This window comes from Nipponia nippon, unplaced genomic scaffold (assembly GCF_047370975.1).
Source record: "Nipponia nippon isolate SJK-2023a ecotype South Korea unplaced genomic scaffold, ASM4737097v1 scaffold_2, whole genome shotgun sequence".
Lineage (NCBI taxonomy): Eukaryota > Metazoa > Chordata > Aves > Pelecaniformes > Threskiornithidae > Nipponia > Nipponia nippon.
In genome coordinates this window covers 17,833,414-17,855,941 of record NW_028262336.1, presented here as the reverse complement: position 1 = coordinate 17,855,941, position 22,528 = coordinate 17,833,414, and the positions used below count along the sequence as shown (strand labels likewise).

General features: G+C 36.7%; 1 protein-coding gene across 3 annotated transcripts in view; it reads left to right on the top strand.

The window, feature by feature from the left end:
• CADM2 (cell adhesion molecule 2) overlaps positions 1–22,528 on the top strand; it is a 673,388-nt gene that overhangs the window by 544,592 nt on the left and 106,268 nt on the right. For all 3 annotated transcript variants that reach the window (XM_087757917.1, XM_087757916.1, XM_087757918.1), the window contains 2 exons: positions 2,646–2,783; positions 8,736–8,906. In XM_087757917.1, the coding sequence (XP_087614043.1) occupies positions 2,646–2,783; positions 8,736–8,906 (309 nt within the window). The remainder of the gene's footprint in view (positions 1–2,645; positions 2,784–8,735; positions 8,907–22,528) is intronic.

Here is a 22,528-nt window from a genome sequence, read left to right as displayed (position 1 = left end):
TTAGCTGTGCATTTTCTTGGCTCATTCTGCTTTCTTTTTTTGTCTATAAAGTGCATATTTTCACTGGGTTTGCTGCTTCTTTTATGCTTTATCCTCTAAATGCTCTGCTGTTTTCCCCAAAGGTTATAGATACACATAGAAAAGCAATAGATTTTGAGAGATGCCCAGGAAATAAAGTTTCTACTCGAAGCTTTATATGATTCTATGAATGTCAGTAGCCCAATCAGCTGAAATTGCTATAGTTCATTGAAACACACCTGCGTACCTAAGAGGTTATATGATTTTAGAGATTGATTTTTATTCTTTTCTCCTTTTTCTGTCCCTGAACTTGACTCTTTCTTTCTTTTTGTTTTATTTTTATATGTAGACAGGCAGACAGTTGAATTTAATAGGACTAATGTAAGATGTTCTCTATGCCAGTAATATTCACATTAATCCAGCCAGGGAATTGGTTTTGTGCACGGGAGATGACATACGTCTCCCTTTCAGTGCCTGTTGAGACTATTTTACAAAAGTCTTCACAACTTTGCCATTAAGGAAAAAAATACCCACTCAAAGAAGAATATTCTGGAATAACAACTGGCTACAGTTAATCTTCTTTTCTTTAGAGAGGCATCTCATGATCTAAACAATAGAGGAGTAGACCAGTTCAACCTTTGAAATGGCAGAAAGACATAGAAAGGTGTTACAAAGACAAAAAAACATTTAGCCAATATTTAATAACCAAAGTAACTTGATCTTTCATGGTCCTTTCAGTTTTGTCTTCATTTTGGGGGAGGGTTTAATGAATTTTTCCCAACATCAGCTACTTACCTGCCAAGAAAGCAAGCTGCAAGATTTAAGGTGCCTGTCTTTTCATTTTATATTTGTAATTTTCCCTTTCAAAGTAACGTTTTAAACTCTTGGAACACTTTCTATCTGAGAATGGGATATTTTCCATTGAAATGTATTACATCTTTTAATCAGATAAACTATCCTTTTATGTACTAATGATCTCTTTATTGACTGCTCTGTTACGGATTGGAAGATTTAAGTGTCAAGGTATTATAGTAGACACCATTTTCTGTCCTGAAAGAGAGTAGTAGATTTATTACAGAAATGTACTATGCAATAGGTACTGCTGCTTGGTTTTTATGTACCTAATCTGTCATTTTGGAAAAGAGATGTAAACAAACCAAATTGCGAAATACAGAGCACAGGATCAATTACTGTCACTGATCCCTTTATCTAGCCACAAATATGAATGCATCAAAGCACTGCAGATGCAAGCTATAACAATGACGTTTTCAGAGATTTTAAAATTACGGTCATCAGTATCACTTTAAAATAAGTTATTCTTGTGTTTTTGGAAGTCAAATGGATTTTTACATGTAGTGATCAAATTTTTCCCACTTCTCTTCATAATTTTTTTTAAATCTTCCATGGTTCATTGAAAAACAACTATTTCCAAATTTAGCATTATGTTCATAGTATGTCATGATCATACGACCTCCTCCAAAGAACTTGAATTCAGCTGAAGAATTCTCCATAGCCAATGGAATTGTGATTATACCTGTTGGGTTTTTGGTTATGTGTTCTCTGAAGATAAAGTAACTCCTGTATTTAGTTTCATCCTCACTTTTCCCTGGATTTTCTATTAAAATCTTCATAATTCATAGTTAAACATCTGTTCTGAACTTAGATCAGTTCAGCTTTTTGTTTCCAGTTACATTTTATTTTCACAGTTGTACTTCTAATATACTTTGTCATCCTGCTTGCTGTGCAGACCAGTTTAAACTTTATAATAGCAAGTCAGACTAGAGCTGCATGCAGAATATATGTAGACAAGATAGTTTTTAAAATACTATCTGTTTCCCTTAGAAAACTGATAATTTCTCTTTTCTTTAATTCTTTAGCATCAACTACAGTTCAGACTGACAGTTTATTTGCAATAGGGAACAGGATTCAGTGACATTCAATTTTGACAGAAGGCAAGGAACTAATTACGCTGTTTCCAGAATTTAGTTGTCCTGGTTTCAGCTGGGACAGAGTTAATTTTCTTCCTAGTAGCTGGTCTAGTGCTGTGTTTTGGATTTAGGATGAGAATAATGTTGATAACACACTGGTGTTTTAGCTGTTGCTAAGCAGTGCTTACACCAGTCAAGGACTTTTCAGCTTCCCCTGCTCTGCCGGGTGCACAAGAAGCTGGGAGGGGGCACAGCTAGGACAGCTGACCCAGACTGGCCAAAGGGCTATTCCATACTGTATGACGTCATGCCCAGTATATAAACTGGGGGGAGTTGGCCAGGGGGCAGCGATCGCTGCTCGGGGACAGGCTGGGATTAGTTGGCGGGTGGTGAGCAATTGCATTGTGCATCACTTGTTTCGTATATTCTGTTATCATTATTATTATTTTCTCTTCCTTTGCTGTCCTATTAAACTGTCTTTATCTCAACCCACGGGTTTAACTTTTTTTTTTTTTCCCCTGATTCTCTCCCCCATCCCACCGTGGAGGAGGGGAGGGTGAGCAAGGGGAGGGTGTGGTGTTTAGCTGCCTGCCGGGTTAAACCACAACAGGATTATATGAAGAAGTGAACTTTAAGTTGGCCATATATTTATGGCAGCAGCTGACACTATCAGAGACATTTTGCTTGTTTTCTTGTTAGGTGTTCCTGAGAAGCCACAAATTACTGGATTTACCTCACCAGTTATGGAGGGAGAGAGGATGCAGCTAACTTGCAAGACATCTGGTAGTAAACCAGCAGCTGATATCAGATGGTTCAAGAACGACAAAGAAGTTAAAGGTATTTAAAAGGACTTTGATGTAATTTGGTCCAATCGTCAAAACTATACATTATTTAGAATTATATTTTTTAATTCATATTTGTAAAGTTTCTTCTATTTAATTGATAAATGAATCAGTGATAGTACATAGCTAAGGAATTGATTGTAAATTGCTGGAGTGGTCATATAACCATCTTTTAATTTTTCCTTCAGATGGTAAAAACTGATGTTTTGAATTGCTCTGAACTCTGTTCAGCATAATAAACTCAACTGTGATGCTTCATAAAGAAACATTTTATGGATTATTGTTATGAGAGCCATACCATTCACCCGAGATATTTTACCTTTTCATTTCTTTTTGCCTTTCTAATATGCCATAATTCTGATTTGGTCAATTGCCAGTTTTGTGTTACACTCCTTTAAGTAAAGTGAGGGGGTGAGGCAGAACCGTCTGGAGAAGACAGGAGATTGCATTTCCTGTAGGGGATCTACAGAGCCTGCTCTGGTGAGGCAGAGTTGGGAAGTAGCAACTGAGGGAATCTCAACTGGGAAACTGGGAACCTGCACCTGAGGCAAGGATGCTGAGAATGTGCAGTGAGGAGCACGGAGAAGACAGGCTTTGAAGGGGATGAGGAGAACTTCACAGGGAGTGGGGGGAGTTGGACAAAGTCTGCTGTAACTGAAAAGTCATTGGGTGACTAAAACTGAAGCAGAGAGCAAGGACTTGCCTTTGAGGATGCAGTGAGATAGGGAAGAATTGCATATAAGCTATTTATTTCTTTTCTGTTTTTTCTTTCACTTTGTGTGTTCTTTACTTAAAACTTACTTTTCTAGTCCATATTCTCATAAATGCCAGGATAGCTTAAATTCCTTTTTGGTGGAAGGATGGAGAGAGATTCCTGTAACAGAAGGCTTAGTCACATCTACCACAGCCAACTGAGGTGCCCATTATAGAGTAGATGAATAAAAAGGATAAGGTATTGGTATTTATTCATGTCACCTCTATTCATTCTGCTATAAGACCAGATCAATAAATGATTCAAATTCCACCTTCTCCATCGAGCTTAAAAAAAACAAAACAAACCAAAACAAAACCACCAAACTTTTATCTGCTTTGTCTCATATTTGTCTGACATTGTGGATTTTGTTAGCTCAATAAACTGCCTCAGGCAAAGTTACAGCACTAATTACAGAATCCATTAATCCTTCTTGACTATTCTCTACCACAGTTCAATGTATGCAACCAGAGCTGTGATATAAAATTGGTAAATAATGGAGATTGCAGTTGATTGTCCAAGGAACCCAGTCCATTCTAGAAGCATCCTTAGGTTTCTGATGAAAATCAGAATAGTGTCGAAAGAGACACGAATTTTAGGCTGGAATAATTTGAAGTGTGTTTGAGCACTTGTAACAAGGATAGAAAATGAGGAAAGAGAGTACTGTTCTTTCCAGCCACTGGGAAATTTAAGGAAATTACTGAAAGAAAAGTAGTGCCTCATCAAACGTAATTAAAAAGAAGAATTTAACAGCACAGCTAACACATATGGCACAGCCCAGATTCTGGCATCCAGAAAAGATGACAGGATGAGTATATACATTCAAGACATGTAAAGATTGAAAATCAGTCTAGGCAATGTCAATACTTTAAGAGAACCACTGATATGGTTGGCATAACAGCAAGGCAGCACATTTGAAAAGATGTTATTTTAAAAATTATATTTTAAAATCTGGTTTAATAACTTCGTCTTTCTTTCAGCTGACATGTAATTGAAGCCAAGCAAGCAATTTCGTGATTTGACTCTTTAACTGATTTGCTCTTCTCAACAGTTCCTAAAGGAATGCTTTTTAAAAAAGGAGGTGGGGAAGGAACAAAGAAGATGTGTGAAAAAGAGCAGTAAATGAAAAAATAAAAACCAAACAAAACCAGAAATGAGAGGAAAGTACTGAGCACATTCATTTCAGTTTAGTTTTCTAGGTCTCCTGAAGAGCACATTGCCATTTCACAAAGGTTAGAAATAAAATAACCTAACCAGTTTGCAGTGGCATCAGCAGAAGTTACATTAGCTTTGTGCACTGTAAAAGGTGAAATGATAAATCTGAGAAAATAGATATGAAATTATATGCTAATGCAGCTGACATTAAAGGTTAGGAGTTTGTCTGTCTAGCACCAGTAAATCCAATTGTGTTACAGTGTATTATATATACATGGTGCAAAAGAATATAAATGATGCATTGGGTTCAGAGTTGCACCAAAGGGGAAAAAGCCATTCTAAAATTGTAGCTCCACTGCTATTACTCAGAAAAGGAATCATCATATGGTAAAGGAATACTGTTTGATAGAGTAAGTGTTGGTAATGAGAGAGACTGAATGTGAAGCACTGAGTACCATACCTTTTACTTTAGTGTTCTGTCTCTCATACATGCACCAAATTAACAGAGTGATCTGCAGTTTAGCATTCTGGTGACATTTCTGGAAGATTATTAAAAGCAAAAATATCAGAGAAGCTAAATACATAATTTTCACTAAAAAATTACCTATTTTTTCAGCAAAATTTGTTATATGCTATTTCAACAGTACTATGTAAAAAAATTATTTTTAGGTTTCAGGAATATTTTTAATGGATTTTTTTTTTCTCCTAGCAAAATTGGGCTTCAAAAATAAATAAGATAATATCAGTTTGTTTTGTTGCAACAGATTAAGACATTTGGAGTTAGTTTATATATTTTTAGTATACACAAAGAATTCAGAGAGGCACTGAACTTTTTGTCTTCATAAACTTCTAAAATGAAGATGAAAATTGTTTAGATAACAAGGCAATTTCGTGGCAGAACTTGATTTTAAATGTAAACAAAAATTGTATTTGCCTTGTAAAACCAGCAAAACTGTCTTTTTAAAAGATGAGTGTTTCTATATGGATGTTACAAGTATGTGCTTTTATAAATAGTTGACAGTGAACAATGAATGATAGTCTATCATTTCTATTTATTATTTTCACTATCAAACATATATACGTATGGGATATAAACTAGTATTAGTTAATACAAGAGGATCTGTATGTGCACCTAGCTGACAGTCACAGAAGTGGGCCCATAGTTGACCCTTAGATTTCATATGGCCCAATCTCTGTTCAAAGGTTGGATCAGGTTGCTAGAGGTCTTCTCCAATTCGATTTTGAAAAGTCTCCAAGGACGGAGATTCCATAGTCTGCCTGGGCTAGATGTTTCAATATTTGAAAGCCCCTATTGTGGAGAATTTTCATTATATGTAGGTATTTCATGATACATAATCAGAATTTGCCTTGGTATAACTTGCGTTCATTGCCCCTCAGTTTTTGCTGTGTGCCTCTGAGAGGACTCTGGCTTTTTCTTCTCTATGACCATGCATTAGCTACTTGAAGGCAGCAGTTTGATCTGGTTTTAATCTTTTCTTCCTCAGGCTGAACAAACCCAACTATCTTAAGCTGTCCTTGTAGGTTGTAAGCTCCTGCCACTGACCATCTGTATGGCTTTTGGCTGAACCCACTTGGGTTTGTCGACATCCTCCTTGTACCAGAAAGCCCAAAACTGAGCCTGGTACTCTGGATGCAGCCACACAAGTGCTGAACAGAGGAGAAGAATCACTTCCCTTGACTTGCTGGCTCTGCTATTATTAATGCAGGACAGTCGTTCTTTAGCTTTCAACCCTGTAAAGGCACACTGTTGACTAATGTTCAACTTGTCCACAAGACCCCCAGTTCCTCCTCTATAAATCTGCTAGTCTACTATCTAGTCAGCCCCCAACCTGTTTCATTATAGTGCTTTCCAGAGAAAGTGCCTCTGTAATGGATCTTCTTTTTAACCTTTTTTCAAGGGGATACTTAGGAGAGAGAGGCATAGCAAGAAAATAAATGAAAGAATGGACTACAGTAGACATATTTAGAAATTCTGTAAAAACCTTGGGTAAATATTCTGAATGTTAGCATACGGTAACATACCCAGTACCTGATCTCCGCTGCTCTTACATACAAGTGGGTTTACATTCAGTTAGCATATATTACAATCACACCTTCATTTTGCTATGAAGAACCATCTAAGAAGACAGAGCTGATGAAGTGGACAAGCTAAGTATTTCTGTTGATGAGGATGTCAACAGTTTATAGAATAGTATCACCATCCTTTTTACAGAGGTAATTAACTGTTGAGTTGAACTCTTCCAAACAATAGATGTCTAGAGAAAGGCTTCTAAACATCTGTTTAGGAAATTAACTGCTTTTGTTTTTCTAAAGGATTAAGTATCCACAGCCTCTCGCTGATATTAAAGTTGTTGATGTTTTCAGGAGCTGTCTGTCCTCCACCTGAAGTCAGCAAGCAAAGGGATGTGTATATTACTTATAAGCAGAAGGCTATCTAGATAGGTGCTTATTATTAAATTTGGAAACCTAACTCTGGGAACAAAATCTCATGTGTTTGCTTTAAATATTAGTGAAGACATTTGCTATTTGATTATAATAACTCTGCCTTAGCCCTGTCCAATATTTCTCTCACCTACTGATCCCTAAATATTAATAGACACCGTGGCAGAAATGGAAATCTCTTAAAGCTTAGCAACCAACAGGCAGAAAAATGCTTGTATGCAAGAAATAATTATTTCTTAGGGAAAAAAGGAAATTGTGTAACTGGTGGTGTCTTCACCTATCTGGACACAACGAAAAAGACCACCTTTCTGATTTCAGAGGTATTTTTAATCTAAAAAGATGTAGCTTAAGCCATTTAAGATTTGCTTTCTAAAATAGAGATTTCATGGAAATTTTATTTAGGTCATGTTCTTCTGTAATGGGATTTAGTATCATTTGTAAAACTGAAACCTCTCACTTTTTCTTTTTTTAGGGCACAGAGGATATATGCAATCTCAGTGTAATTTAATGTATATGTTTATATATTTATATATGTCTTTTAAAGCTTTTATTGTAACAAATCAATATAACGAGCTTACTATTTTGCTGAAATAAATTAAAATCAGTAAGTATTGTAAGTAGTTGGGAACCAAGTAAAACAATCCTAAAGTATGTGTAAGATGATCTCATGTTGCAGTTAATACATTAAAACTTTTTAAATGCTCAGTCTTTTGGATCTTCAATTCTGATCTAACACGTATGTCTTACAACAAAACTTTCAGCATTTGAACCTTCACCTTAAGCTGAGTTGAATACTTCTTAAGCATAGCTGTAGGCTATCCACACTCTAGTATCTCGGCTGAAAACTGTCAAAGAGATTTTTAACTGAATCTGCACAAAAACAGTAGGCCAATTTAGCATGATATAAAGCAGTGAGTGGAAGGTCTCTGTGACGTAATTTTATTTCCAGTCTTCTTGGGACTTGTCTGTAGAGTCCAGTAAATTCTGTGACATGCTCTATTTACAGTTGTTCATCACCATTGATAGCTATACTTTGGTTTAGTTTAATTCATAAATTAGCATAATTCTACCCAAACAACAGAATAAGCAATGAATAAAGTAAGCACAGGATTAATGTGACTACATGCATGCAACCCTCAGTTCACATGGCTTCAGTAATATCCATGTATTGCATTACTATGAAAGATTATAAGCACAGACTTAGAAAATTTAATATTTAGTGACACTTAAGGGAAGTGAGGATGGGAGGAGACCCCATTTTTTCTAATGAACTGCAGAGAAAGTTTGTATCAAATTTGGACCTAAACATAGAAAAGATAATGATGAAAGGAATTTCAATTTGAGTACAGTATCATGTAACCAATTTTAAAATTTTCTTTTTCAATAAATATCTCCTGCTCTGACAGTTGGAGCAAACTGAGGAATAACTACAGTCTAATTACATTTGCTTTAAAGAGATCAATACAGATATGAAATATATGGTTTTTCAACAAGTGTGATAGATAATTTAGCTGTCTGATGCTGGACTACTTTTCCTAAAAATATTGGAGAAAATTGTTTGTTTATTTTTTCTTTCAGATGTTAAATATTTAAAAGAAGAAGATGCAAATCGTAAAACATTCACAGTCAGCAGCACACTGGATTTCCTAGCAGATCGCAATGATGATGGTGCAGTTGTAAGTTGCAGAGTAGATCATGAGTCTCTAAACTCCACACCTCAGATAGCAATGCAGGTTCTAGAAATACACTGTAAGTAATACACGTTATATATGCTTGCTTTTATGGTTTTGTTTTGTTTCAGAGTTTCTACTGTGATAAACTTATAAAAATCTCTGGTATTGTGTGGATAGATAACACATTTTTTTTTAGCCAACTTCTCTGGTTTGTATTTGGTTGGTTGGGGTTTTTTTTTGTTTTTTACAGGAGTAACTCTAAAAAGTTTAATGAGAGCTTTACCAGTGAAAACACTATGGGACTGAGTTCCTGGTTTGTTTTGAAAATGGTAGAGAGGAAATGCATTTGTCTTTTTTGTGTATCATTGTAGCAGTGTGAAAGATTTCTTAAAAATCAAAATCATAGTAGTTCACAATTTTCCTTGAAAGTATCTAGAAACTTGAAACAAGGGTATGAAGCAGCAAAGTTCGCAGCAGACTGCCTCAATAACTTTGAATCCTGCTAATGAAACTCTCTGTAATGCTGTTAATAACACAAGTCCAGGAGGAAAAGCCCTTTAGAATTTATTTTTAGGCCTTGTCTATACAGGATTTTACTCTAGATAATCCAAACTTCACTTGTTTTGTATCTCTATATATTAGCTTATTTTTTTCAAATAGAATTTCTGGAAACTTGATGTTTTCCACAGTGCATTGTTTCAAAGTTGAATGAACCTGCGTAGGTATCTGTGTGCCCTACTCTGAAGTCATGTTGTCCTTCGAGTAATTTTTTTTCGCTTATAAACTGTGAGACACTCAGAAGAACACCTTTTCGCCATTAGATGACATTTTCATATTCACTTGCATTATACCCACCATTCTTCAGGGTACAGTTATTTGGCTTTCTGCAGAACACCTACACTTTTGATTGCCAGCTAGCAAAAACAGGCATCTGTGAAATATTGTCAGACCAGGTGAAGGGGAGAGACCTTTCATGAATCTGTTTCTCGGGTAGGTATAATCAACCTCTTATAAAGCAGAAACACTTGTCCATAAAGCAGACAAGCTTCCAGTAGCTGCAACTAGTTCCTGAGATACCATGTCAAGGACTGCTGACATACATAACTTGTTTCTAAACAGGGATATTTCTATAAGCATCTAAAACTCAGGGCACACGTAAAATGCAGTAATGGCAGAAGCACTCCATGCATAGATGCTGACAGCATTGCTAAAAATGCCATCTGCAAAAAAGTCTGAAAATTATGAGGATGTGGATTAGCATCCACAAGTAATATGTACTGAAAATAACTGTTTTCTGAAACACTCTACCCATCATTTTACTGAGGAAGATCAAAGCCTTTCTTCACCAAATGACTATTAAACACCTGCTTCCCCTAACATGTTCAAATGGCATCTGTACTAGAGACATGAATCCTTAACAGCTTTATTTCCTTGCATTCTAAATCCCACAGCCATCAGCCACTGAGCTGGCCCATGCCTTCACTTCCAAACTGTTTGCTCTTCCTTCAGTGCCCTGCTCAAGATGGTGGCACTACACGAGATGAACCAAATTGAATGGAACCGTACATACAGAAACAGGACAGCTATACGAGGTTTAAACTGAGTCACAGTGGCTGCAATGTCATGTGATTCAAGGTAAAGGCAGGGTTCTGGTTTGCATGAGCACCGTAAGATCATAAGGCAAAGAAGCCTTCCATGTGGCCTTTCATATATAAAGCTTCTTGAATATTTGTTGTTTCCTTATGATTTGCACCCTAAGTAGCAAGACACTACATTGCTAAATAGCAGAGGGGTGCATCTTCCTCTATGCCTGTTTCTTCATGTGTTGAACAAGACCCTTTCTCTTCTGCGTGTTCGCTGAAGTTCTCTAACAAGGACAAACTGCACCAGGCGTTTACAATTACTAATATGCTTTATGGTACTGCCCCCTCAGACTGCCAGCTTATCAAAAGCCACAATGCCCAAGTAATTATTCCTTATCATTCCTGCTTGATCTATTAATTTTCCACCAATCAATTTAATACTCTCCAGCACTAGTATAGAGTCATGGAACGATAAGTGAGAAATCTGCCAAAAGAAGCTCAAGTTTAGAAGAGGGAGTGGGAATACCATTTAAAACCATGGAGAAAGCAGTATTTTATTGCTGGTGACAAGGAGACTAAGAACAGGCTATTATTGTACTTCTCCTTACCACCTACATCTCCATGGTCAACATACTCGGAAGTCTTACACTGGGCAAGTTTCTAAAGGAAACTTTATAAAAAGAGAAGGGAGATTCAGGGAAATAATGATCCTCTCTTCAGTAGAGAGCCTTGAAGAAAAAAGAAGAAGGATGATTTACTAGAGCAATCCCAAAGACTGAACAGAGTACATCACACTGGAACTCGGCCCCTTGATTTTATTCTTCTGGTACTGCTCACCATGATCGTGGGTATTACTGCAGTCACTGGAAGCTGCTGACTTTTTTCCATCAATCCATAAGACTTCAAACATGTAAGAGACATCCTATTTGTATTAATGAGAGGCATGCTCACAGAACCCAATGTGAGCTGACCCAATATATCCTCAGTGCCACCTGACAGCCGTTCAAAAATAGTGCTGACAAAACAGATGAATTATGGGACCACATGAGAAAAGTCAGGAGAATTTGTTAATCTGATGTTCTGTAGACTCTGAAATCACAATCAAGTAGCATGGCATTGCTCCATAGGGCAAATGTTCTGAATGTCCCAGGGGTATTTCACATGAGCAGAGAGCCATGGGAGAATGATAAGTGAGCACCTTAAAATGGCCAAACAAAACAGCACAAATGAGCATCAGTTTGGCAGAGAATGGATGCACAAGGATTGGGCACCACCCACTAGAACTGCACTTGTTTTTTAAACACCTTCCTAAAATCTGAAGATTTTTTACCTGTGGTACATAGATGCTCCTTATGCATTATCAGTTTATCATCACAGGTTATAAAAAAAGGGCGATAATAAATTCTCTAGCCATTTCGGTCCTGTATAATTATGCTTGAAAGTAAAAAAGTCTGCTTTGTTTCAAGCAACTAGTCCCTGACAATGGATGAAACATTTGTGGCATCATCAAAACAAAAAAAAGCAAAGAAAAGGAAGACAACAGAAGAGTAGGAATTACAGGATTGTGTTTGCATCCAGTGGATGATAGGTAGAGAAAAAGGAAAACAGCGCAATTGTTGGAATGACAGGTTTTTATTTATGCCTAGTGAAAGAGAGAATAAAATTAAATCTGTCCTAGACGATGAAACTATATGAACCAGATATTTTTAATGAGTCCATGGAGAGATGTAGATAGAGGTACTTTTGAGTCCACACAGCTGTTTTTATCATCAGCTTTAATAGGAAGCAAACGTAACAAAACGAAAGCCAGTAATACCATCAGCAGCAATATCAATATGGAATATACTTCATTCCCTCTTCTTCCCCTTACACAAATCTTAGCTTTTATTAGTGTCATAGAGTAATCAAATCAGCTTTCCCCAGTAGTATTCCAGTACATGAACTGAAGCTGAGAACTGAACTTTTAAGATAAAAAAGTATTTTTTCTTTTAATATATAGATATGTATGTAATAAAAATAATGTCTGAGTCCTTCTGCTGCTCTTTTCTTCTTTTTAATGGTTAGGTCCAGAAGTAGAGATTACCTATATTATTTATAGCTTGACCAAGAGGAGGATATCTCGAAAGAGACCATGATCAGTGCTTGTTTTCACAGGGCCTTCCAGATTAATTTTGCAGACTTCAAATATTAAACTAATAGGGCTGCTGTTGGGGTAAGCATGCTGTACCCCACTCCAGACTGTGGGATAATTAGCTCCTCCAATCTTTTGAGTTTTATTTATCAGTAATTTATGTTATGGCTCACTTGTGCTTAATCCTGTTCATCTGTATGTCGTGCTCTGTGCACTGCAGGGCAGCCCAATTGCCCAAGTCTTTCTGTCGTGCTGAAAGGTTTGGCCGTAATTTAGTTTCTGCTTGGCCAGCAGAGGTTTGTGGTAGCATGACACTGCTTGCTGAGTTTATTTTTCCTCTGACCCTTACTGTCAACAGTAAACCTAAAATAGACTTGTATCCCCCGTGGCTTTGCTCTGAAGTTTGCTTGTCAGCCTAGCTGCCACTGATTATTAGGAAGTGCTTCTTGTAAGTGATAAATACAAATCTCAAAGGGATATTTCATTTCATTGTCTACCTCTGCGTTCAAACTAAACTGAGAATGCATTCTTTGTTCCTGTATTAAAGAATCACAGGTGCAGTACTTCAATTTTGAAAGCTTCTCAGTACGATATTTGCAAGATCGTATACTCTTAAGTCCTCGTGCACACTCCTGAAAAGACATTTTGAGGGCAAGTACAACTTCTGGCCCACATTTGGGAAGTGAGTGAATTCTGCTCATCCCTCCTCAATGTCTCAGACATGTGTTGTTTCCCAGAAGCAGCATCTTCACTTCCCTCTAGGTTTTATCTGAGCAGAAGCCAGCCAACACATTGCTTCCTACTAAAAGAGTGCCATAAAATTACCCAGTGGTAATTACCTTACCTTAGTGAAGATTCGCAGACTAAAGTAAATTACCCAGCAGACCTCAGTAAAAATTAATTGTGTAAGTCTGCCCCAGAGGGTGCTTTTGAAGCTTTAAAGTGAAATCAAATCATTTGAACTTCAAACCTAATCATCGTGATTCTAAAATGGCAGCTGTGATATGATCCGTGCTAATGCACTCAGTGAGATTTTGCTCAAAAGCTGACCACACTCCCCAATGACAGCACTAATAAGCTAAATATGTGTTATGTAAAGAAGTGTCTAGAGAGGCAATTTTGAGTAAATTCTGTATTGGCAGCCACAGATGTGCAGTGAATTGTCAGTCTGACAAGTCTATAGCCATCAGCTAACTTGCTTCTACAGGCTATTCCAACAATGTTTGTGTAATAGGCTGTTTCTTCATTTGTAGGTTGTTATTAGATTCTTTAGCAATGAATGTCCAAACTTGACTTTAAAATTAGGCAGCTATTCCAAGAGAATGTTGGCTATTGTCTGGGAAATAAACTTATTGATTTTGAATTAAGTAAACAAAACACCTCAAATGCAGCAGACTACAGATAAGCAAATCAGCAATGCACTTGTGCAGCCATGTAGAAAATTGTGCGTGTGTGTGTCTAACAACAGCATACTACTCTGATTTCTGATGTATTAACAAATGGAGGTTTCTCTGGCAACAGGATGGGGTTAGAATTTCTGCTGGTGTAAAGCAGAGTAATTTTATCAAAGAGCTACATTACCTGATGCTCACTATTGACCAGTGTAAGATGCAGTTAAAAACAGTAATTATAAGAGTGCAAATTAAAAGATACAGCCCTCAGTACGTGTGCACCTCTTCATACTGAATGAAAAGTAAATAAGAAGTTATTCTATTTAATTATTTAGTTCAATAATTATGCAAACACTGTGTTAATATGTAAAATTATCTTGTTTAAGCTTTTCATATTAGTGAATGCTTGAAACAAATGAAACATAAAGGATAGTTACTGTAAACAGTAAAGAATGATATCCGTGAACATGAAAGTTCAGTGCCACAATTTGCATGTTTAAATGAGATCAATTAGGTTAATGATGGATGAAAATAAGAAATTCATGATTTAAATGCAAAATAATTCAAAAACTTGTGGGTCCATTTACTACCAAACTTTCATCTTTCAAAGGGGATATCTAGTTCAAAGGGTTAATGTACAATCCTGACCTTTCCCATCTGGAGGCTTATGTTCAAATATGGTTTACAAGTGAAATATAATCTAATATAATTTATTTCTCTCTAAAATCTTCTGTAGGAAAATCCACAGAGTGGCTCGTCTATTCTGCATAGAAACTGTAAAATATGGTGAGGGCAGGTTATTCCATTTGCTTGTCATGTGTTTAAGAGAGGGCTCAAGAAGGTTTCAAAGGAAGTTTGGGAGGGAACTTTTAATAATATTAAAAGTAGGACATTCAGGAAATAAACATAAAATAAATACAATTCCATTTCAGAAGATTGAGCCCTTAGGCACAGGAAAGAGACAACCTGTGGTAAAAGGACTGAAAAGCCAGAGGGCATGGCTACGCTGGTAAATGGAGCACAGTGAAGTCATCTCTGAACCTGTTCCAAATACATGTTTGAACCGCACAGTCTCTGCCATGTGGAGATGTTAGCTTCGGTCAATGTGGTGATGTTTCTGAATTAATGAGCACTGATGGGCTGAAATCTGTTTTCTCTCTGGAGGGGAGGCTGGGGACAGAACCTTACAGGGCTCACTGTAGGCTTTTGAGGTCACATAGTTAATTTGGTCACAACTGGCCACGTGCCATTGTCATCAGTAGAAATCCCCACAGTGAGTCCATCAAGCCACTGGAGGATATTCTTAGGTGGACATAAGAAAGAGAACAAGTTAGTTCATCTACCTGAAAAGACCAGAAAACTAATGTAATGGTGTAAAAAAAGCAGTGCAGCGGATTTCCTGTAATGGGAAACCTTTCTCTGCGTAAGGAGGTAGGTTCCAGAAGTAACGATCTATTCCAGACAGCCCAGCAGCAGCGTCCCCAAGACTGACTGACTGGCTGATTTTTGAAGCTCCTAATCTAAGTAACAATCAGTTACTGTAAAAGTGATTAAAAAAAATAATTTCTCTGCATTGCATTTGATAAGACGAATGCCTACATGGATATAACGTGAATATACTCGATGATCTGTGTTAGAGATATGTAGTGGCAGATTGAATCTACAGAAAAACTAGAAAGCAAGTTTTTAAATATATTTGTTATAACTACTTTATATTGGGTAGCACTTAACAGGACAATAAAGATTGAGTGGCTGAATGACAGTCCAGTGTCTGAGAAGTTCCACAGGTCCCAAGTGGAGCAAGAATTTTTCAGGTACATGACTAAGATCCATTAAGTTCCATGCTGCCTTCGAAAACATGCTTCAAATATCTTTTTCATTTTTTCCTAGCCTAGACTTGGTGTTATTTCAAATGAGATCATCTTGGAAGGAGACTGAAAATTACAGAATCTGTATAGCTCACACCCCAGGTTGTAACTCTGGTCACCATCAGCCAGTCAAGCTAATGACAGAAGGACAAAGCTGTTCCAGGCCTTCCCTACAGAACAGTTTGGCGGGCTGTTTATTTCCAAAACTAAAGACTAGCAAGCAGGTGAGACAGTTTGGAGGAAAACATATATAAAGATTGTTAGTAGGACCTCAGAAGGAATAGCCTTTCATGAGGGTATGGTATATATTTATAAGAAACAAGTCAAATTTTCATGTCCCCATACTACCGCTTAGATATTTTTATATAGATTAAACTTTTATAGTGCTCAATATCTGATATGAATGTCAGAGAGAGGCTTGAAGGGGTATTTCGGTATGCTGAGCATCCAGAGCTCTTATTTACTTCTTCAGCAGTTTTGGATGTGCTGCAATTCTCAAGCCATATTCAAGATGATTTAAGTCAGACATAACAGAAAACTGAAGGCCTTAAGCAAAAGAAACTGAGGATGCAGAAGATAAAGTTGCATTGAAAGTTCATGCGCTGATTCAGGGTTAGGCATTTCTTGATAACATGTAATTTAGGCAGAAGGGGTTTTTTTCTTTTGCTTTTTTCCTTTATTCCTCTTAGGTGACATGGCAAAAATGAGATAAAATAGAAATAAGTTGGAGAGAGCGCAGTGTAAGGCAACAGAGGTGTTAAATGGAACAGAGGGTTTTACATATCTGCGGAGACTGGCAAAATGGAGAGAGCTTAGTCTGAAGAAATGGCATGACAGAAATAATTAAACAAGATGAAAGTTGTAAAACTAAGCTTCATCGCTTGCATTCACTGAAGAAAACAGAACTGAGTTTCCAAAGAAAATATTATTTCTACCATATCATTCATGTATGTATGGGACTTAATGGATAACTAAGAAACCAGTGACTCATTCTGCAAAAGCACGTAAAGGGGAATAGCTGTATTTACACAGGCAGTGCTACTGGTGGTAGCTATGTTCATGAAGTGGCACCCATTTAGAACTGTGGTGACAGTGCCACTCTGTCTACCACTTAATTCAGCAGGGTGTACCAATATATCCAACACTATGCTCACATTTATCTCTGCCAGTTTTAAGACCAAGCACAAAGTAGGTAAGAATGATCAATGAACACATTACATGACAAAGGAAGGGTAAGGTTTTAACGCATTTTAAATGGAGCAGAGAGGAACTGTGGACCTTTGTTAGTGTACCTCCATCTTCACTTTCACCTTCCCAAAACCCCAAGCCACACATTATGTACTATCACATTTTAATTACTTTTTTTCTTTTTAGCAATTGTGGTGAAGGAGTATGGTATGACTGACAGGTAAGATGTTGAAACAGGTACTATGAATATTTTTAAGAAAGTACCAGATAATCAGCGTTCACAGAATTAGTAACTTAAAGGGTTTCCTGCCAGGTTGGTGCTTGAATTCAGGCACTCATAAATTACGAGTGTCAGGAGGGAATATTTCACTGATTGAGCTTTCTTTTCCCCCACATTGGCATTTGGCTTGTTGGTCTGCATCCAGGAGAGTGTTTTTACACTCTTCTGGTACAAACTGTTATTACTTTTTTCTTCAACAAACATTGTTTTAAACTAAATTAAAAGAGACAAGATAAAGGATAACATAATAGTCATCAAGGAATCTCAGATAACAAAGGGACCATATGCTGTTTCTGGTCGTGCTTGACTGTAAAGTAGTTTTTAAAGGAGTGTAAAAAGAAGATATAGGAATATCCATGTGGATATGGTACCAAGTATTCACTTTTATCAAAGCTAAGTATTTAAAAAATATTATAAAGCTTAATCTTACAGTATTGTTGAATACATTTATTGAAATGAAATACCATTGCCATGACACAGTCATCTGATCTAGATTGTCTCGCCCACAAATACTGATAATAAAATAATTTGTCAGACACATAATACTGAGTTTTCCTCTCATCTGTTTAAGCAATGAGTCATTCGTTATATTCTGAAGCAGAGCATCAAACTTGCTGTATCTCCCAGGGTAATCTGATGAAGTTTAGCAATGCAGACTTGCTTTGCGAGTGCTTATTCAAAGCAACAGGGCACAGGCAGAAGCCATGCTACTTGTCATTTAGAAAAGAAGCCCAATTTTGGGGAATGCTGATTCACAGCTGTAGGATGCACACAGCTGGTAAGTGTAAAAGCTATTAAAAATGGTGAGCACTTTCACAGAGCTGATTAGAGTACTCCTCTCTCTTCTTTCAGATCTCATTTGGGATATCCAATTTGATGTTTATTTTTGTACATACTAGAGTGGTTTGTCCTTGGAATTTACTTCAAAAGTCTTTTTTCCAAGCTTAATTACATAGTTTTTTTTTTAGAAATAGGAATTAAATTGTGTAGGAATACAGAATTTTCAGGGAGTTTTGTAATTGCTACCCATATATGAAAATTATGATCTTCTCATGGTTTCTGGAAAAAAAAAAAGACACCTTAAACTGTTCTATGCTTACTCCAGTGCTAATTAATCTGGAAAGTAGATACATCATCATTTTCAGAGGTATCTGCTTATTTCATCTTTGCATCTGGAAATGATGGAAAGGTTCCAAGGAAATAAGAGAGAAAAAGCATGATGAAAAATGCAGAAGGATGTAACATAAATAGATTTCACAAGCATGCTTTTTGAAAAAACAGACAAAAACAGGTAGAAAATAAATGAATTAGTCTCTCAGGAAATACTTTAAAAATCTTATCATCTGGCAGTCATTTATTACCAGGTAGCAATAATCTTTTATTATTGGACTGTTAGACTTTTATAACATTTTTTAAAATGATAGCACCAGAACTGTTGTTGTTCAGTGCCACAGTAAAATATCAGAGAAATTTATGGAAGCTTTTCAATATTCAGAAGGTTTGTGGCCATAAAATAAAACTATGAAATAAAGACATGCTGTTGGTAGCTCAATAATTTAGCTAAACCTGTAAGAAGAAAAGTGGGTTGTAATGAATCAATCATACTAATTTGGAATCTGGTACAAAGAGGAAATGGTGGTTAGTGTGAAAAAAAATAAACAACAAGGTAAATAAATTAATTAAAAATGCCAGAGTAAACCTGCATATTATAGATCCAGGCAGGAGATGCTGCTGCACAGTTACATGATTATGTCAGAACTTAGAGTGGTCTAGGAACAGTCAGTGGGCAACAGCAGGAAGGTGGGGGGCTAATCCACCTTTTGCTGAGAAAGGAAAAATTGTGAGTTTTCCTGGACAGAGGCAATTGCTGGCTATGCAGACAGCTTGAAACAATAACCCTCAGTGAGAGAAACCTACCTATTTATCTGAGGAGGACAATAATATTATGATCCATTGCTCTTGGGACTCTTGTTAGAAATAATGCAGCAGGTTATGGCAAGAGAAGAGTGCAGCGAGCCTCACCAACCAACCAAAGCAGAATTTCATATATGGCAACAAGGCACAACCTGCTTGCTGAGAAGATGAGAATCCTCCTGCTATTCCTAGAAATCTCAACAAAATTTCCTCTAGAGAAGGAGAGAAATCTCCTTCCAGTGCCTCTGCCAAATGATCTGGCAGCCATGACGTGGATGTTATAGCATAGGTAGGACCTATGTATTTTATTTTGTGGGCTGCCTGGAGCACAAGTGAGTGTTTTCCAAACTGGCAAGTTTGGAAAGACATGTTCCTTGTGTTGCTTAGGGTCCATGAAGGTAAAACCTCACATTCATGGGAAGCTCACTGATCACAGTGGAAAGCATTGGTCTGTCACAAAAGCATAGCTCTCTTCGTGAATGGATTCTTGGATCCAATGCAGAATTACATTGTTAAACAAAGCCTTTTCTTACTAGGAATACTTTTAAGGCTTTTTAAATCATTGTGTATAGAAGAAAACTTCTGGTCACAAAAGGTAATTTAAAACATCTAATCATCATCCTAAAAGATTAAATAAGAAGGCAGTATCAATGTTTTTAGAAGGAAGGATTTGAATAACACTTGTAGCATATCCTTATGCATTATGAGCACTTGCTTCCTCTGACAAACCCAACAAGTGATATATTCGTCCCTCCCTGTACTGGTGTCTTTCCTATTACTGTTGACATAATTTACGCTCAAACACTAAGTCCAACAAGGATCACAGACTTCATTACAACAAACTCAGCTTCTTACTGCAGGTGGAGAGATGTTCATAACATAAACTACGGAGAGAGAATCACCTTGAAAGAAAACACGTATCAGAATCAAAGTATTCCAGTGGAGGCCTAGGGTCAAATGATGTTAATGGGCTCTTTTCAGTTATTTAGAACATGAAGAAAAGGCTGTGTGTGCCCTGGTTTTGAAATAGGCACCTGATAATTTGGTTGCATGGAAACTAATCAGATGGGAGGGCATTGTTCTGGAGATTTAATGATGTTTGTTGTAGTATTATATTGTAGAGAGGTGTACATTTTTATTCGCAATGGGCAAACATATTTGAACTGCTGTGCCTCCCTTTCTTTCTACCATTTTCACTAGGTCCAGCTCTGTTGGTACTCGCTTGAACTTGGAAGACTAAGTGGGACATTGTGAAAAATAAAAAAAGCACAGAATCCCTCTTGTTTTAAGAATGAGAGGTTTAGATAGCATATATCACACTGATGTGTACCATGCATAGATTGAACCCCAAAGATTCATAAACTAAAATAATTTAAGAGATTAATCTTTCTCTATACACCTTATATATATTGAACCTTGTATGTTACTGTCACCAAATATGACAATTTTTCTGTGCCAGTTCTTAATATCCTACAGACCAGAAAAATTGCATTCTCTGGTGAAGGGACAACAGTGGAAAGCAAGAAAAATGTAATGTCTTCTTGTTGACACTGTCACCCATTTCCTTAGAATGACATGAACCAACCTTCCCAAAACTGTAAGTTGAGACCAACAATACTATGTGTATTGATTGTTACTTAAACAGCAAATAACTTGTTTTGATAACTGCTTTGATCATGACAAAAACATGGTAGCCAGGTACAAAGAGAAGATCCACACATTTTGCAAAATCACTGTATAGCATGCAAAACCATGAATGGATAATACTACAGGAGATTGTAATTGAAATTTTGTACATCCCACACCTTCTGTTACGCTATTTTACTTTGAGAAGTAGGAGTTACAGACTTCATGCAATAAACATGTTTAAAAACCCAGACTTGAAGGGGCACCGCACTTCATATGAAATTGTAATGTGCAAACATAAATGCCCTAGCTGAATATATATCCGTTACCAGTTTGGAAAAGGTCTTCTTAAATGTGGGCTGGAATTAGTAAAATATCTAGTATCTGCTTCTGGCATTGTGGTTGCATTTAGTGATTTTTAATTTTTTAAAAAATATTTAAAATGGTTTAAACATTAAAAGTGTTGCCATCTTTGGCAAGTAAGAAGGATACTCTGAGGGCACCAGCTCAAAGACCTTTGAAAACATTTCAGTAAAATTTTTAGATGTAAAGCCCAAGAATGGATGTACCAAAGACCCTTAATGCTAAGCACTGACAGAACTTTCAATTAAGCATCCTACAAAATGTGTACAGAATATCAAAGTTTTACGGGCTTTTCTTTTTATGAGTATCCTAATCTGACTTTAGAAACCTTTTCTAAATGTAAATAAGATGAATGGTATATTCCATGTTATGTTGGCACTGAATGTAAATAGGCACAATTTGCACAGCATTGAGTTACTCGTAGAATTCTAATTCATAATATGGAATGGGTTAAGAATTTTCTCATACCTTTTCTTTTTTAGTGTGTCAGAAAATCTTGATCTATCCAAACTAGGACATAGGTAGTAAAAAAGCTTTTTCAGAATCAAAGTGAAATCTTAGTTGTATACCTGAATGAAAGGGAGACCTTAGAATACCTGGTAGACCTCTACTATTGCATGGGAGGTCAGCACACAAGTCCTTGCACTCTGAATCAGACCAAACCCTTAATCCACAGGCTCTGAAGGGCTGAATGTTCTAATCACTGAATTACTGTCAAATAAGTATTTTGCTGGAATTGATCTACTTAGTGTGAATACTTCAGTACACAGTGGAATAAGGAAGCTCTTTTTCTCATAAATCACTGCATGGGCTCTAATAACTCATCTAAAGTACACTTCTCATAAAAATCAAATTACCCCTAAGTGAGAGAGTATAGAAATGGCTTCCTAAGACCTCGGGGTATACCAGACCTCTGAAATGTAGAATGCTGAAGTACGGGACCCTTCTTCAGGTATTAATAACACCATCACTGTAAGTGAAAAGAAGGAGGTGTTCTTTTTCTGTTCTGCTTCCTGAAACTTTAGCCACATTGGAAGATATTTGGGGTGCTGAGTTTAAATTTTGTAGTAAGTTATTGCATTTATTTTTTTTTTACTTTTTCTGTTAATCGTCCTTTCACTGGAAGCGCAATGAAGGATAAGATTTGAGCGACGTAGAGATTTACCTTTTAACAAAATGTGCAGAGAACTCTAGTGGCAAGTACTGTTTACATTACAGCTAAACACACACACATATATATATATATATCAGTTCTCTGGGGAAAAGACTGATGCATGCATCTTTGAATAGGTGCATTTCCAGCACCATCTGAATTCTAATGACTATGAGATCACTAATATTTCTACTCCTGTAT